The sequence below is a fragment of the Porites lutea genome, chromosome 2 (genome assembly GCF_958299795.1).
Source record: "Porites lutea chromosome 2, jaPorLute2.1, whole genome shotgun sequence".
NCBI lineage: Eukaryota > Metazoa > Cnidaria > Anthozoa > Scleractinia > Poritidae > Porites > Porites lutea.
This window is the reverse complement of record NC_133202.1, coordinates 20,266,875-20,285,043: the sequence shown is the minus strand read 5'-3', so window position 1 is coordinate 20,285,043 and position 18,169 is coordinate 20,266,875. Positions and strand designations below refer to the sequence as shown.

Here is an 18,169-nt window from a genome sequence, read left to right as displayed (position 1 = left end):
CAGCCAGTAGGCTTCAGAACGTAATTGACATTGTGACAGAATTAAAGGGCAATTCTAAGGGTGAAAAAAAAAATAAGAAAGTGTTTAATTTAGATGAGATAATCTCGCACAAATAAAAATTACCGTAAACATTTCTGGGGCAACTGGCATTAGCGCCCAATCACAGCAGCGGTCTAGTCAGTGTACCTTATCTGGCTGGCTAGTTTTATTTTAGCAATTTGACTGAGCGGCATTACGATAACCGAGGGAAAGTAGACCAGCACCTTGAAGTGTGCTTTCGGCTTAATATTCAGCCCAGTGCTTATGATTTTTGGCATATTTTTTTCCCAGACTTAAAACATGACATCAGATGCTTTGACGGCATTATGTAAAGCCAGATCGTACAGACGGTCCCGCCGCCACTCCGAAGAGCGATAATAGTTCATCATAAATGAACATTTAACCACATGTACGAGCCAAGTATAACGTCAACTGCATATATCTTATCAGAAGCCTTCAACTGTTCCATAAAATTGTAAAGTTCTCCGCCTCAGATACACAAAAAAGGGGTGAATTGAACAGACCTCAAAATTAAACTGACCTTCCACTTTGACAAGTATTTTTAACAATAAATATTGCAACTGCTTCATTGTCATGTTGGAAACCTGCTTCGTGCTGAATTTGGCAAATTTGACTTTTTTTAATGTGGAAAAAGGTCAATTTGAAACAAATTGGTAACTTTTTTTAGCCCTTTGGTGACGGCCGGACAGCAGCGAAAAGACCGCATTTTTCACCAACGTCTCATTAGCATAAGAATGGCTAAAAAATGAGTTTTTCAAAAAAAAAACACATGTTTTCCGACTAATCTGGCGTAATTAAGCAGCCTTTTTTTATTTTTCACACATGCGCAAAAGCCAAAATTTTGACTTATTTTTTTTTCGAATCTATTTCCATCTTTTTCTCTTGCTCTCCTTTTTTCCTCTGCCTTTCTTCTTTATTAGCAGCTTCGTTGCCCACTTTATCGTCTTTGTTTTTGCATGGAATGGTGGCTGGCTAATTTTTTGGAAAGGGAAAAATTCAATTTTCAAATAGTAGTATGCAAACAGCGAAATTGGAAATGGATTTTTCCCCAAAATGTTACCTTTTTTTGCGAGTGTAACTCTGTCAGGATTGGTCAGGATATCCAAAACGAGGTATCCCTGGAAAGATTTGTCTTTGCTGACGTTGTTGCTTACCATTTTATTAACTTAAACTGAAACAAGTTTTATAAGTTATAATATCTTAACTTGAAATAAACTTGTTGTTGTTGTTGCGTTGAAAGTAAAAGAGGTCCAGGAAGGAAAATATGCATCGTTCCATATGGAACGAAAACGACTAACGCAGTCGTCGAAGGGTTAATAGTGAACTTACGCAACAGGACGGGAGAGGAAAGAAGACGGCAAACCTTGTGTGACAAGCGTGACAATAATTTTATTTGAAACAACTTTTCGCCAAACTTCACTTTCCTTTAAACAGATCTTTTTGTAAAGGAGCAGAAAACCTTGGTGTTAAGTGAAGATCACGACAAAACCCACAAGTGATAGCCCTGTCACGTTTGTCACACACAGCTGTTTTGCCGTCCTCTTCTTCCTGCCGTCCTGTTGCGTAAACTCACTAATTACTATACGGCTACAATAGTACGCGCGCTCTGATTGGCTGTTTTCTTGTAATGACCGGGCATTACTAGCTACGTGTCCAAAGCATATACAATCTGTGTTTAACTTGATAGTGGATATCCCAATGGACGTATACTTCGTTTTCACTGTCACGCAGCAAAAAACAACAACTGAGCTGGAAACCGTCTAGTGGAAGAAGCCAAGAAAATGAAATGTTATAAAAGACTAACATATAAACAATCTGTCCAAGTCTCAGGTCTTTGTAGCCCATAGTTTCTGAGTTACTTGCCGAAACGTTTCACGCACCTTTGTAGAGCTTTGTATATATGGAGACGCCATATTGGGGTGTACCTTTTTGGTGCACCAATATAGCCGCCGGAAATCAACAAAACATCTGGAGTTCACTTTTTCTATAAAAGCTCTTCCTTTTCACTCGGGAACTAGCGTACCTCTAAGACTTGAAACTGTTATACTGCTGAAAATCAAGAGCAGAGACTTTTTTAACGAGACAGCATTCCTATTTTGGAGTCACGCACTTTGAAACTGCTGTATTATCGAAATGAAATATGCTACGGGAATGTAAACTTGTACAAAGATTTACCTTTTGTTTATCTTCAACCTAGCGTATTAAATAAGAATTCGTAAAACCTCGCCATTTTGACTTTACTTCACGGTGAAAACCATCTATATGTTATGGTCACTGACCAGTGTCATCTGACTGTATCGCGGCCTCAAGTTTACAACTCGCTGAGTTGACGTCGCGGTTGTTTTAAAGTTATCCACTCACCATGTGTTGGTTATAATTGGTCGCAGGCTCAGGTCCACAATGAAAAGATCATATAATAAATAACTTATTAACCTCGTCTGTTTGGTCTTTACAGGGAAATCTCAGACCGAGACCTTGATGTATTGACCAAGCGATCCCAAGCGATAGGGACGTTTCATATCCAGGACTTATAATCTAAATTAAAGAAATCGCTCCAGTTGATAAAAAAATAGTAAAATCGGAAAGAATGATACCATGATAAAATCTGAAAAAGTGAAATGAAAGACTTGTACCCTTTGAGTTTTAACCTTCTAACTTCGTTTTAAAAGTCGTTTATTTAGTAAAGTTAGCTGTCCAGGAAAAAAGTTTTGGTCATCGTAAATAAGCAGGCACGTACATAACATAAGACGCCATAATCAACCATTGCTAAATGAAAAAACCGTTAAATAATTATTCTAAACGTATTTTCGTTTAGGTCTTTTAGGAACAGAAGGTTCGTAGAACGAAAATACTGCTCTGTTCTGCTCTGTACCTTAGATGTAAAGTTTCCTTAAAGAGTTTTTCGCGCCTTAAATCAGTATGACGTCACCGAAAAACCCGTTGGTCGCGTCATTTGTGCTGTGCTTAGGCGAAACGTTTTTGGATAAAAGTACTTCATTAGCTTGCAATCATTTCTGCGTATAAAGAAGGCAATAATGACAGTTGAAACAACTGAGACATTTCCGATAACTCCTAGAGGTAAGTTAAGAAGTTGTTTTAACAAACCTTTTTAGGTCGTGCTTGATTGTGCTTTTTTCTCCGTTGTATCAAACTGATGAAAGAAACTTTACACTTTAAAGGTTCACCTAAATAGCGTATTCATTTTAATTTCCCAGAATTGCCAACGTTTGAAGCACATCAAGAACAAGACAAAAGCAAGGCCGAGCTTGGTTTAACTGAAGAACAGGTGGAAACGTTGAAACAAGTTAGTTCACTTGTGGGAATGTTTCAACAAGAAGCCTTGAACGAGAAACAGACGCGGTTGTTAGCCCAACTAAAAGCTCTCGAAAAGGTTTGTGCGTTTTTTTTTTTGCTACCTGTAATACCGCAACACATGAGCTTTATAGTAATGTCTTGTCGGATTTAAGGCACTAAATATTACTGAAAGTGCATGGATGATTTGCGCTATTTTGAGTTTTTTCAATTTTTCAACGTTGGGTTTACATGGAGAAATTTTGGTCCGCGTGGTACCCAAATATAGAATGTTTGAGAAGGAATTAAAAGTGGCGGGCGACAAAAACGAACATACGATTTGGGCCCTTCTGCTCTCTTTACTCGCGTTAACAACCTCCTTTCAGCAGAATTATCACAATAATCAGCTCGTGGTAACGCCAAACGAAATGATCGGCCTTTATTGCCGTGATTAGCCACTGAACGACCCGCCGCTATTTTTGTCTGTTTTTTCCCTAGTACTAGGATCTTACTAGCGAAGGCAGTTTACATGGTGCTAGGATCTTCCTACTTGTCAGCTAAGAAGATCCTACTACCAGGAAGATCCCAGCTCTAGGAGCAAGTACAACCCTTCGCATGTAAACTGAATACATAAAACATATGGCGCTAGGATGATCCGCCTTCTAGGATCTTCCTGGTACTAGGATCTTCCTCCCTTCATGTTAACAGCGGTTATGATTATAAATGAGCCTATCATAAGCTTACGTTCATTTCCGTTTTTCGCGGATTTGCAGGACAGATTGGCAACCGACGCTTGGAAAATTATTGCTGCTCTCAAAAAAGAAAAGGGCGACCTTGAGGCAAGTATAAACACATCAAAATTAATACCAACCTTTATTTGAATGCCTTTTACATGTTATAAGAACGTTTCAGTAGGATTATATATAAGAAACTAATTTTTATCAAATCTAGACTCAAGTTGAGAGACTTAAAGCTCAAAACAGCAAGCTCAATACAGAAAGCTTTCTTTCGCGGAGACATAGTAGCAGGTAAACCAATTTAAGCTTATGTCATGTACATATGTATCTTAACTTCCATTAAGAGGAGCAAACCAACACCAATAACGGGATCTATACCATGACTGTAGTATAAATTCCCAATCATTTTAATATTAATTGATAACTTACCTGTTAAATATTGTGAAATTCTAGGCTTTCAGGCAACACTCGCGAAGTTCTGATTGAAAGCAACAATAGATTTAAAGGTAAGAAATTAGATGTCTAGATACTAACCCTTCCTAACCTTTTACGTTAGACTCAGAATTTCCCAAAATTTTGCAGCATTGGTAGCAATGAAACTTTTCGGGACAAATGGTTGTTTTCAGGTTCTCTTTCAACAGTTTTATAGGTTGCGTAACTGAATCAGAGTTATGATTCATTTTTTAAAAACATTGACATTTGGCTACTTCTTGGGTCTCCATTGAGAAAATTAGTTTAACTGCTCTGATATAAATACTTCAAAAGTTCATTAAAAGAAATTTGATAACAATTTTCTTCTTTCTAGATGAGCTAAGTAAGCTGTTTTGTAAAATCTCTACTGTGCGCACAACTCAAGGTCATCTAGGTGATAAGGAAATGAAGGAACAGCAAAGAGAGGTTAAAGAATGTTTTTATATGTATTTGTGAATATCAAGATGATTTCATACACTCCGATAAATGGCATGCAGAAATTCATTGAAAAATTTGTTGGTTAGAACACCCGCCCGCCTCCACTCTTCTCTAGATTCTGATTGTAAGATATGGTACCCGAAAAGTTGACAGAACTCTCCGGAAACGAGAGCTGACCATCCCAATAAGGGATTTTACTATCTAACCTTACTTTATCCCTGCTACAATACACTACAAATGATCTAAGGAATTTCCACGAAGCACAGAAGATCACTTTTCTTGTGCTCCTATTCGAAATTTTAGTGTTATCAAACTTGCATAAGTTAACGATGCTGTAGCAATGCCTTTGGATGTCAATTCACAGCTAAAAGATGTTGTAGATACTGTCCCATTGAGTACAAGCAGTAACAAGGAAACATCGAAAACTGTGGACACAAGGTGATACACTAGGTTAATATGTGTTGGTCAGTTTTTACTTTTCCTATGAGTAAACTCTCGTGTTTATATTTATTTAATAAAAAAAATAGCGTGATTTACAACCCAGCGGCAAGTAGTATAGCTTAATTCAGGCTGATAGAGCTCAGCGACTGTTAATAAGTACATTTTTCCTGGCTTTGTAGAAACCAAGATGTTATTCATCAAGAGAATGATTCGGCTCAGGATTCACCCGTCACACCTCCTCGAGGTAATTTTTTCTGTTGTTTTATTCCTACCTTTATTACAGAACACCCTATCTAGGGTATTTGATGGGTATAAGCTTCCCTCCCAAAATGCCCAGCTTCCCCCACAAAGACCCACAAATATATTGTTATCATTACACTATATAAGTAACTACAGTCCACTCCCGATGATACGAACCTTCAAGGGAAAGAGAAAATAGTTCGAGTTACCGGGAGTTCGAGTTATCGAGGGTAAAATTATACCGAAAGCGATCTGAAGGGAAACGTAAATTGCTTCGAGTTAGCAGGAGGTTAGAGTTATAGAGGGTTCGAGTTACGGGGATTCGACTGTATATTGGAAAAAAAATTCAGACGCGACGAGTTCAGCGCACATGAACTAAGTATTCCCTGTCTAAGGACAATATATGACAAGGAATATGATCACGACTAAAAAATAAAATAAAATACCACTGTAACATCTCTCAAAATTGTGTCTCAAAATGCACCAGATTCCATCTCAGCGCATATTAATTTCAAAAAATTTCCATGCCCCCGGATCCCACTAGAAAGCCCGTAGCCTTCGGCCACTCGGGACTTTCCTCCAAACGATAAACCCTAGATAGAACCCTGCCGTATAAAACATATCCCCTAGCAAGGCTAGTCAAACTGGCTCAAAGTACATAATAGGGCAATTAAGACGTAAACTGCCACCATTTACACTGGCATGTCTTACATAAAGATGCGCTTACCTTGGACGCACACATGTGTGAGTGTTGCTATTGGTTACCGCAATCCAACAAATTAAATCCAGCTTGATACCTAATAGAACGACGCATTCGTCTAACGTAAGACGAGAAGGTCATCTTTACGAGGTTTTCTTCGTCTTAGCTAAGATGGGCTTTATCTAAAAACTGGCGTTACGGGCTGTTCTCCGTTTATACGCGAAGTTCGCGTCTAATGTAAAGGTGGATTTCCACTGTCGTGTAATTTTTACGTGCGTACGCATAAAGTAGAGGCAATGTATGGAAGGTCGTGCATAAACGTTAAAGTTGAACCTCGCTCAACTTCTGCGTTTACGGACGGCCTTTCGTACATTGTCTCTATTTTATTTACGCACGTAAAATTTAACGTATTTTACTTGACAGTAGAAATCCACCTTAAGACGGGTCATATTTTCCCGCGTGTAAATGGTCGTACAGGTCTTACCTATTCAACAGCAACAAACCTGTACCAAATTGCGTTGGGGTCTTTTGTTGACCTCCATCAGTATAGCTTAGACTCAAGATACAAAGACGGCAGACTGACTGATCCAAATTGAAGTACTGTAGTCATCATGGTCAAAATAGAAATCTAAACAGTGAGATGCTAAATAAATAAATGAATAAATAAATAAATAAATAAATAAATGAATAAACAATTGCCACATATTTCCGTTTCTGGTTTGAAACTTCTTGCTGTATCACCTTCACAAATAATTACGCAGCTGACTCAAGGACAAAATAAATCAGAGGTGAATTAATAAGTTCATCAATAAACGTCCCTGAAAATACTTCCTGTTAGTTTCTTGAGCTCTGAAGCTGGTGGTTTAAACAACCGATTTTTTGGCGCATTTTCTCTTATGACGAAGGCTGAGATTTCGCTGCATATAGGCCATGAAAGGTAGTATTCCCCGGGCTATCAATAAGAAGACCCAATGGGACTATCATTTTGGCTTCTTGTATCATCGTCCTTTTCTTTATACGCTTTTTAAACTGTTCTTGTCGCTGCCTTCTGGTGCAAATCTTAACATCGTTCGCAATAAACAACGTTCAGGTTCTTGGTCAAACTGAAAATGGGTCAAAATGCGGTGTTAAAAGCATTGGCCTAGTTCAGTCTTTTTACTGAACCTGTCTATGGGTAATAACTAGTAACTACGATCGCCTAAAAGTCAGTCTTACGTGTTATTATCGGAAGGAACAAAGATGGGGATTAGATTTTACATTGCGGATCACGTATTGGTTGCTTTTTTAAATGTTGCAGAATTTCGCGATCCAGTTGCTGGAGTATGTGGTCTGGAGAATCTTGGTAACACTTGTTTTGTGAATGCTGGCTTGCAGTGTCTCTTCAGTGTAGCCCCATTCTGCCGATTCTTTTTAGGTTTGTGTTCTTTGACTTCCCTGCCTGAGCTAAGTGTAGCTAAGTGTTGTTTAACTTGACGAAACATTTGCAGACATTTTACTTCCTTTATTGTTTAGGTGGGGGTCACAACACAGTAACTCATAAAAGCCCTAAAGAAAATCAGGTAAAACTAAAGTTAAAATCTTTCAAACTTTAGAGACGATCAGTACATTCATCGTATTATGCTGTTGACTTTTGTTGCCAATCCTCCTCTCTTTTTCGATACTCTGAAGTGTTTCGAGAAATTCTTCAGTATTACCAAGTTGCGTTGCTAAATCTTCCACAACATACCTCTACGTCGTTATGTGTAGGATCGGTGGTCTTAACTCCTAGCATGTCGGCGTTCTGAAAATAGTCTCTTCTGCCCGGTCGTCCGGTACAAGTAGATTTTCATGCAGTGGGACAAGTAAGTTTTTTGAGCTCAATGCCCAGTGGTCAAAGGTCCGTGAACAAGTCATCTCGTGTAACTAGATTACCTACTAAGCAAGCAATGGTCTCTGGGAAAGGAAAATGCGAGACCTACTTTTCCAAAGAAGAGGCTGCAATTAAACTTTTTCCAAGCTCTGGACATCTATCCCTTTGCCACTACATTAAAAGTACAAGTTGAAGTGGTTTCTTTGTTATCTTTGGTTTCAGGTTTCTTTGAGTAAGCACTTGGCTGATTTAGTTAAGAAGGTTTGGAGTGGGTGCTATCTACAGTGTGATCCTAGTGAGCTATATAAAGCAACTGCGCACTTCCCTACTCAGCTTAACAGGCAGAGACAGGTGACAGAAAAGTCCATAATATTCTCTGTCTTTTTTTCAGGGGGGAGGGAAGGATGCAGTACTTCTATTTTTATACTCCATATCTATCAAAAATGTTTTACAGGAAATTATTTCTATTAGGAAGAGTTGTTCTTGTTTTTCAGCATGACTGTCATGAATTTCTTGCACTATTTCTTGATGGACTTCACCGGGAACTCAACTGTTCAACCTTACCATCGTTATTTCCTGACCAGTCTGATAACAACGTTAGCGCAGAAGAGAAGTGGAGGTAAGATGAGGTATTCATTAACTCATTCCAACCCTATAGGTGCCTTTACACTCAACAGTAAATGGTAAATCCTTGCAAATTGAATTGCAGTCGTACAAGCGCTACGAATTTTTTAGTAGTGAACGGTCATTCACCCCCCAACCTAAATATGAACAACTTTTAAACCAAAGTCCTTCAGTATGTAACACACACATCATATTAGAAACACCTTAAAAAAAGCTGAATAAAGTGCCGTGGAATTCGTGTAACTCGGCTTTATGCAACTTGTTTAATGCTTATTGTTGTGACTTTGCACTAAAAAAACACAAGTTTTAACAGCTTCGCAAAGTTTTAGTTCTATAGTTAGAATAAGTCTAAGGATGGATTTCTAACTTTCGCGTAATTTTTACGTGCGTACGCGCGTAAACTGTACCGTGACATGCCTTAATGAAATAGGGGCGATATATGAAAGGCTTCGTGTAAAACGTAAAAGTTGAACGAGGTTTAACTTTTACGTTTACACACGACCGTCCATGCATTACCTCTACTTTAATTACGCGCGTTTTTAGATCAACCTTAAGGCATAGTATACTGTAAATCACTGGCCTTATACAACTTCGTCAGGTGTTTCAGAGAGCTTATAATTAGGGGGCTTATAACCGGACTAAGAAAATAACGTTTGAAAACAAGCTACTTAGCATTGCTGGTCAAAATACGAATTTATTTCAATACAAGCTAGAGGGGGCTTATAACCGGATGTATTTTTTGTCTTCGAAGTAGATAGATAGATAGATAGTTTATTAGAAAATAATAAATAGGCAGCCAGAGGCCGAATTGCGTATTTACAAATGAAACTAAGCTAAAAATAGAATAATTTACAATACATCAATATTAAAAATATTAAAAATTCATGGATATAATATATAAAAGCATTCAAACCGAATCATTTAATTGTACTTTAGACAGGATGACAAAATAAAAGTGTTCTCAAAAATGTCTTCACGTAGATGGGCCTATAAATAGCAGGCTTATAAGCGAGAGTTTACGGTATTTTTACAAAGAAAATATAGGTAGAGAAGGGTGACTGAAAAATTAATTTGCCAGTTTCTGCTCGCGTAACCTCTCAAAATGAAGAGAAAAAAGTATTGCAATTTGTTTGTTCAGCCATTCATACAATAACGATATTTTCAGACAATACACGATGAGCAATGAATCTCTTATTGTGGATACTTTTCAAGGGCAACTTCAGAGCAAGGTGAGTCTTCTGCGGGTCACGGTCCAAAGCTGTTCATATATGTCGTACAATACTACCCTCTCAATACGTTTATTCAGTTTGGCTTTGAAGAATTGCAAAGTACATCACTAATAAATAGATTTAGCTAAGGCTAAAGGCGAAGCTTCCGTTAATAATCTACTGCACACAATAAACTTGTAACTACAGTGGAAGCTCTCGTGAGTGGATACCCTCTTGACGCAAAAAGGTGTCCGTAACTGGGGCTGGCCGTTGACGGGAATGTAAATATACAGAATTTGCATGGGAGTTAGGAAAAACGAGGTTTTGTGAAGTAGAGCTGTCCGCTTCCTGAGTGTCCATTTGGAGAACCTCTACCTGTATTACAAAGAAATCCGCCTGGAGTTGAGCCTGCGATTAGTTGAAAAATAATAACTTATCAGCGGATAACATAACAAAACTCGCCTCGATATGTCGACATCTGAAACCGCGATACGGTCATATGATACTGGTCAGTGGGTGTGAATTGACCAAAAACATGGATGTGCAATATCAGGTTGTAGGCTCCCACAGTAGACAGAAGGTGTGACATTTTACATCGGATGCCCTGTGGTGCGGACGGACAGATGGACGTACGGTCAAGTGACTACCAAAATTTCTCGGATATTTACTTTGCTTTGCGGTGCTGCGTTCGCGTGCGCACCGTAGATAGCAACGGTAGCATAGATAGCACCGCTATCATTTCTCAAGTGCATTTCCATCAACTTATGTTTGGATCCACTTTTGTCTTCTCAGGTCACTTGTTCCAACTGCAACCACGAATCAGTTAAATATCAGCCGTTTACTTTTCTTTCTGTTCCAATCTTGAGTGAATCATATCACACATTTGGTAAATATAGTTATTTTAATCTAGATCTCTCAAACCGCCAGTGTTTTAAGGGACTGGGGTTTCAATAATATAAAAACATTTCAATCATAAGTTCACCCTTCCTTAATATCAGCTCCAGGAGCCGATCGGCTCTTGACAGCTCTAAGAAGTACATTTAGAGCCCACGGAGTATTTTCTTAAGATAAAATGCTAAAATGATCAAATGACTGTTAAGGCGTATATGTCTATGTCTTGGGATAAGATAGTGAAGAATTGATGAATAATTAACCTATGTATTTATTTTGTTTTTCTTAGTTGTCACATGGGTTTACAGCTACACTCCAAACACAAGTCACGGAAACACGCTGTCAGCAGTCAGGTATGTTTTACTCTCAAACTAAGCAGAAGCGTGCTATCATTCTTGCTCCAAAAGTGCGTTCTGTAAATATATCAGAGGTGTAATTTAACCAAATCCACTCGTTGGTTAGTGTGGAGCTTAACATTATTTAGCAATAGGAAAGAACCTCTGGTACCCAGTGTCAGTACTGGCCTAGGCTGCCAATTTAAAAATAAAGTTGCCTGTTTCAGGCTCTCAGATAGTAGGGATAACGCTAGCCTGCGATCATACCCTCTCCCTTTGTCTCTGTAATCTGTTTTCTGTTTTCCTTCTTGAGCCAAAGAAGCAGAGAAGCAAAAAAAAAAACCGCCTGATCTCGTCTCGGGTTAGAATTTTCGGAACATTTGTTGTAAAATTTCTTGCTTGCCTGCCTCTCCTATGATTTTCGAACATCAAAAAAATGGTATAATTGCCTATTTTTAACGGATTTTTACCCTAAAAAGGTCACCTAGAATTTTCGGGAGCCTTTTTTCTGGCTGAAATTTTCGAAAAGGTAAGTTTTGATCCCTATAATTTTCGAATCACTAGGCTTTCAGCTAGGAAATCCGAACAGATGAAAAGTTTTTAGGGGATAAGAATATGCCTATATCTACCGTTTAAATACTAAAATACGTTTAACAGTGCTATGTTTAAGTGGTTTTGAACTATATTCTCGTTGGGTGCCCCTGTAACGCGTAAGTGAAAAGCACACGAAAATATGAGCGCGTGATCTGGGAAAAAGGGGGCGGTGGCAGGAAAAAGAAAGGAGATCCGTCCTTCCTCTCCCCAGTTTCCTCCCGTTTGATTTTCGTTCGCAGACCCGATTATCTCGGAGCCTATTCTAAGATGCATGATTGACTATCCATACGGTGTGTCTGATAAAAGAATCAAAATTCAAGCCTTGACTACTCTTCGATAATGTTTTGTCTTTGTTAAAGGTGTCTTTCTACTCTTGTAGGACTGCACAACCTAGTCTCGGCTTATTTTGTATTCCTCAGTCCAGATCCATCTTAGTGAACTCACTTTTTTTGCGGTTGTTTCATGGGATCCCATGAAAGGAAAAGGTAAAGTGATAAACTAAAATACATTTTGTTTTCTGTCGTAGATATAAAGTCCAAGTGACCAAACCAAGCACCGTTCTTAAATTAAAAAGCAACTTCCTTTCCCTGCTCACAGCTGAGAAGGAGACGCCACAACTAAAAGACATCGTGGTGTGCGTGGTGAGAAACAGCCAAATAATCTCGATCATGGTAAGTCCGTTTGCTGCTTAAAACATCCGTTTTGTGAGTTCTGTGCAGTTCAGAAGGTTTTACGGTTATCTTCGTGAATTGGCAAGGAAAAAACCGCTTGAATAATCTAACTTAATCTTCATTTTTTTTCTTTTACGACTGAAGGAGGACGGGCAACAATTAACACCATTTACCGACCGTCGCAGTAAATTGTATATAGTTAAACCTTGCCAGGTACCCGAGTCTCCTTATGTGCAAGAAGACGAAAAAAGCACCTCATTTTCCTGCCTCGCGGGGAGAGACTCCACCGTGTTCTATTCACCTGACGTTGCCAACACCACAGAATTTATGTCAGCACTTGATGAACTTCAAAGTGTGTCTTCACCAGTGAGTAAAAACCATCTTACCAGACTGGTGAACCCTGATACCAGCACTCCAAAGACACCCAGACAGAGAACACGTGCATCAATATCAACCGTATATCACTTAAGTGGCACATGCTGTATCTGTTTGGAGGAAAAATTATCAGATAAAGAACTCATTTCACACGACAAGTGCGGAAGTTTGTTTTGTCGCCAGTGTCTACAGGTAGGTGCAAACCAACCTTGGAATTGTTGAATGATGAGTTTAAAATTCATGACATTGCCTCCAGATCGTGGTGTCATGTAAGATGATGAGATCACATGCTGAAAAAAAAAAGGAGCAACAGAGCATTCGTAACAGAGGATTCGGATAAAATATCTGCCTACCCCTTCCATGATCGTTCACGTTATATGCAAAATTCTTCAGATGTGCGTGGTACTAAGTACGGTTAAATCAATATTGTGATTACCGGCGGAAGAAATTTTTGCACAAAAGACCTGGGGCCGGTTGCTCGAAGCCTGGTAAGCGCTAACCGTTGGTTAAGAGGTATCAAAATGTATAGGTTTCCATGGTATTTAACGCTGGTTAGCACTAACCATGCTTCGAGCAACCCGGGCCAGGCCGCACTTAATTATTCTTTTAAATTTAATTTTTAAACATTTTTGAGACTGGATTGCAGAGAGATTGACCATGGTGCAAGAAGATATATTTATGAGCATGAAAATTTGTCTTTTGTGGCAGGATGCTGTGGGTGGTGCTGTTGAGAATCATTTGTGTTGCCCGGTAAGTGCCGTGCAAATTCTACAATGCACCACGTACGACTCGTCTGCGTGGTGGTAGTTGGGTTGTATTTCCATAGGTTCTTTCTTGTGACGCCCACAGCATGGTTGTCTTACTTGTTCCTAATTGCCAGATGACAAGAATCACATATTAAATTAAATTATTAAATTAATTTTATTTAAGCTCGATAGCGTGAGGAGTGGTTGCCCAATCTCCCGAGCCCGGGGCTAATGTATTAAACGCTCGAGCATTCCGGATCGAATTGGAACTTAGAAATGTTGGTTTTTGCGGAGAGGGGAAAACCGGAGTACCCAGAGAAAAACCTCTCGGAGCAGAGAAGAGAACCAACAACAAACTCAACCCACATATGACGTCGAGTCCGGGAATCGAACCCGGGCTTTATTGGTGGAAGGCGAGTGCTCTCACCACTGCGCCATCCCTGCTCCCCTATTGGGTTGATCTTTTTGGTAGGCACTTTGCAATAAATGCTTTTTTTACTGACGAAGCATTCCTTGCTTTGACGTCTAAAAGTCTTGAAAAATGAGTAGGTTTAGATGACCTTCTACGAGGTGTTGGCCTTTTTGTACTTAAGTTCAAATAAAACGACTATCCAACTACCAAGTCAAAATTTCACCCCTAGCAGAAATATATTCTCAGTTCACCAATGATAACATTTTAGATGAAAGGCTCTTATTAAATGTGGTATTTTTACCCTTTAATCGGAGTGTGCCAGTCGTGGAAGCCGATTGATCTTTGAATGCTTAGGAACTGCCACCATTGCTGGCCATATTACGAAACTTCGATGATAACGAGTTTTTCACTTGTGTTTGTTGGAACGTATTGTTTACTCCGACAGAGATGCGCTAAACAAGCAGCAGTCACTCTGCCGCGGCGTGAACTGGAACCCGATAAACCCACGAGGTATTATTATTCAATTGTGTACGCCCAGTTCCTTAGAGATGAAAAGAAACAAATTTATATCTTACAGGATCATGTACCCCAATCAATCAATCAATCAATCGAAATTTTCTATATTTTAAAACAGTTTTATGTTAGCACGTACGTATTTAGCTCACTAGACGTTACGTGGATAAATAAAATGATCTACCTGAATCTTACTTTGTTATAACGCTCTTCAAACTGCAAAATCCAAAACGGTCTATTCCAAATTAAACCCAATCAAGAAAGTTTCCCGCAGCTGCTTCAGCCATGAAAAGACAAATCAATCAGCTTTTTGTAAAATTTTAGCTTCGCCATAAATTTTTTTTAAGGGAGTTTAGGAGTGCAAAGATGAACTTCGTCAAATCAGTTAACTTCGTGGAGAAATCTCAATGGCTGTTGATGGTCAATTTGGTGAAACTTTGTATTCTTTGATGGTTAGCATTTGTTTTTTATGTATCTTGTTTCTTTGGGTTTTTTTCCTTTTTTCCAGCTCCTCATCAAGAAAAAGCTCAGTATATCAGGGGCGGATCCAGGATTTTTCTTAGGAGGGGGTGCACCACTAACTGACCGATGACGTGAAAAATTTTAAAAGCGAATACGAAGAAGAGGGCTTTTGACTAGGAAATAACATAATGTGAACTACTGAGAATACATATCAAACGATAGAGCAGATTTTGTATGTCTGTCAAGCGACTGCACAGTGTTAATTAGAAAGCGGCCGCAGGTCATCCCAGGGGGGGGTGCGCACCCCCTGCACCCTCCCCCTGGATCCGCCCCTGTATATATTCCTTTATTTGTTTCTCACCACTGATGTGAGAAAAACCAGCAAAGCGACGATATCAAAGAATTACTTCAAATTGACCTTTTTATGTTTTAATGCGCGCGTTGTGTTGTGATTGTAGGATGATTCTTGTTCCAGTTGTCTTAAGGAGGCTCGAGGAGGATTCTAAGGTATTTAGATTGATCCTAAACCTAATCTTGTTATCAGGAAACATGGGTAGTTGGTTATATTGTGATAACAGCAGTACATTAAACGTCCCGTTTATATGGCTTCCGGTCAAAAATGTCTACTTAACAGGGTAACACGAAGAAAGACTACGAACTACTCTTATTCTTTTAAAGACGTTTAAAACTAACTTTTGGAGAGCTTGTCTCATTTGAGCTGAAAATATAGAAAACAGCTTGTTGCATGCCGAAAAGGAATGACTTTTATCTCTCTCTAGTATATAAATTTTTCTTTACTTGATAATACTAACAAGAATATTTCCCAGTTTGTAATGCTTTTATCTGACCACATAAGTCGCAGATTTTACTAAATAATGCATTAGATTTAAGGGGGTACATCTATTCGTTGTCTCGTATGTACCAGATGTTCCACTTTCAGCTCTTCTATATCCGAATGAATTGTTTCCGTTGCAATGTAATTTGTGGTTATACGTCCAGGTTGGAAAGAAACCATTTACCTGCATTCCCTAGCACTTGTTGCTATAACTCTGTAGACCAGTTGGAAAGAGATTTTGCTTGCTTTATGGCAGTTATAACTCTATTGCTAGAGTAATGATTGTTCCTTTGTTCGTGTACTTGACAGTCTCGTTACATTAAATAACAGACGGATTATGTTTATTTTAGACAAAGAGGCTATTTGGACATCCTAACCTGATAATAGTATCCAAGAACATTCGTGGAAAAGATTTGTACGCATTCATAGAAAAAATGTTACCTGAGCCAATAAGACAAGAGCAGGATTCAGCCTCACTTCCGGCTTTTACTTTGCATCTAGTAGAGCAACAGGTGAGTGGTGCGTTTATTCAAGGCGCCCTAGAAGAGATTTTCAGTAGCACTCAGGGTATTGTAACATTCTCCTTACGTTAATATGACGTTGATACAGCTACTTAAGCAATTTTTGCACACATAATTGCAGCCAAAATATACGGCATTTTGTATATATGTATTTAATAAAAGAAAGAATTTTATTTTTTTATGTAGCTAAAGCAAAATAAAGTTACAGATGGAGTTATCCATCTGTAACTACGTTACGTGAATTTTGCAAAAACTGTTAGTAATCTATATTTCAATGTTTTCACTATATTAAGATAATCTATACACTCATTCATAGGGACGGCACTGTTCACGCTGTACAAGAATAACTGGCTGTGGTGGTTGCCAAGTGAATAAGGAGGCCATTCTTAATCTCCAGACATGTGACAATCTAGCGGTGCAACTAAAAACCATTGGTCGCTGGGAGGCAGAAAGGGTGAGGAGAGCATTAAAACTGGTACCAACGCATATCAGCAGCCGTTATTATGGTACTGTAAGAAGCACATAACACAAATGCATTCGACAACAGAAGGAATATTTGCCATCTCTGCACTATGGTTGTTTTCATTGCTCTTAATATCTTCTCTTGTATTTAATTGGTGAATTTCTAATTATTTACTGATCCAGTAAATTAGTAGTTCACTGCTGACAAGAACAAAACCATCTTATTTTAGTTTTTTGTGTTCTCTTTTTTTCTCTACGATTATAAAACGGTCAATACCCTTCTTCTCTGTGGAGTATTCAGTGTATTTTAAAGTCGTAAATTTTCAGTATGGCCTATCACTAATGAGAACTGGTCAGCATTAACTTGTTTCACCAAAACTTTATTAGATGAGTCGTTGTACTGAGCACGAATCAATTTGGAAACCTCGAAAAAGAGAAGATCCTCTGAAGCTGGAGCACTGCTTAAAACGGTTTGTAGAAAGGTGCGTCAGTCATGCAATCCAACACGGTGGTAAGCGAGGGCGACTTCATTATTCAATTGCTCGTTACGACTCAGTTTCTATACATAGTCCTGAGAAATTTTACTTGGCATTATAGCGGAGCCTCTGCAAGAGCGCCAAGCCGCGCCTGCTATAGAAAACGGAAACTTATACCGATGCGAGAAAATTTGGTTATGCCGTCAGCGTACACCCGTCCGCCCCGTACGCACTGGCAGGGAGGGACGAGCAGATTCTGAAAGGGAGGAACGGTGAATCCAAGACATGCAGCTTGAGTTTGTCTTGGCGAAACGTTAATCCTTTCACCTAGAGGAAGCCAATGTAGTTTTTACAGAAAAGACATTGAATTTTTTTTGTTTGACTTACGACAAAAAACTTCGGAAAATATAGTTTTAAGGATGTGCTTTTAGCTTGGTCACACTTTCCAAAGAAGCTTACATATAACTGTTCCATTCCCGGCCAGATAGAAAGAAAACATAATAAACTTATAGCGAACACAAAGGTCGGCCCGAATTTTCTTTTAGGTCTTCCCTATCAGGGAGCTTTGGTAACGACGACGGCAATGACAACGAGAAATGCAAACGTTTTTTAAGAAGAACAACAACTTTACACGTGTATCACGTGTTTCTTTGTCGTCAATGCACGATTACGACGTGAAAATGTCTAATTACACGTTTCATGGAGGACGTAAACAAGCGACGGCGAATTTTTCTCTCTCTTTCTAAACTCTAGTGCGGTCCCCAAGAAATCTATTCCTGGAGAATTCTCCTACGTTTGACATTTTCAGCGAATTGCA

General features: G+C 38.9%; 1 protein-coding gene across 1 annotated transcript in view; it reads left to right on the top strand.

Moving 5' to 3' along the window:
* Positions 1-3,025: 3,025 nt before the first annotated feature.
* The window catches only part of LOC140925772 (uncharacterized), a 33,125-nt gene continuing 17,981 nt past the window's right edge, over positions 3,026-18,169 (top strand). Inside the window, exons 1-23 of the mRNA XM_073375653.1 lie at positions 3,026-3,138; positions 3,276-3,451; positions 4,125-4,190; positions 4,303-4,379; positions 4,542-4,594; positions 4,894-4,985; positions 5,362-5,435; positions 5,618-5,682; positions 7,676-7,792; positions 7,891-7,957; positions 8,446-8,578; positions 8,722-8,846; positions 10,017-10,080; positions 10,852-10,945; positions 11,240-11,303; positions 12,406-12,550; positions 12,695-13,117; positions 13,634-13,675; positions 14,529-14,593; positions 15,517-15,565; positions 16,244-16,405; positions 16,731-16,868; positions 17,264-17,358. Coding sequence (XP_073231754.1) covers positions 3,096-3,138; positions 3,276-3,451; positions 4,125-4,190; positions 4,303-4,379; positions 4,542-4,594; positions 4,894-4,985; positions 5,362-5,435; positions 5,618-5,682; positions 7,676-7,792; positions 7,891-7,957; positions 8,446-8,578; positions 8,722-8,846; positions 10,017-10,080; positions 10,852-10,945; positions 11,240-11,303; positions 12,406-12,550; positions 12,695-13,117; positions 13,634-13,675; positions 14,529-14,593; positions 15,517-15,565; positions 16,244-16,405; positions 16,731-16,868; positions 17,264-17,358 — 2,429 coding nt within the window. The 5' untranslated portion in view covers positions 3,026-3,095. The remainder of the gene's footprint in view (positions 3,139-3,275; positions 3,452-4,124; positions 4,191-4,302; positions 4,380-4,541; positions 4,595-4,893; positions 4,986-5,361; positions 5,436-5,617; positions 5,683-7,675; positions 7,793-7,890; positions 7,958-8,445; positions 8,579-8,721; positions 8,847-10,016; positions 10,081-10,851; positions 10,946-11,239; positions 11,304-12,405; positions 12,551-12,694; positions 13,118-13,633; positions 13,676-14,528; positions 14,594-15,516; positions 15,566-16,243; positions 16,406-16,730; positions 16,869-17,263; positions 17,359-18,169) is intronic.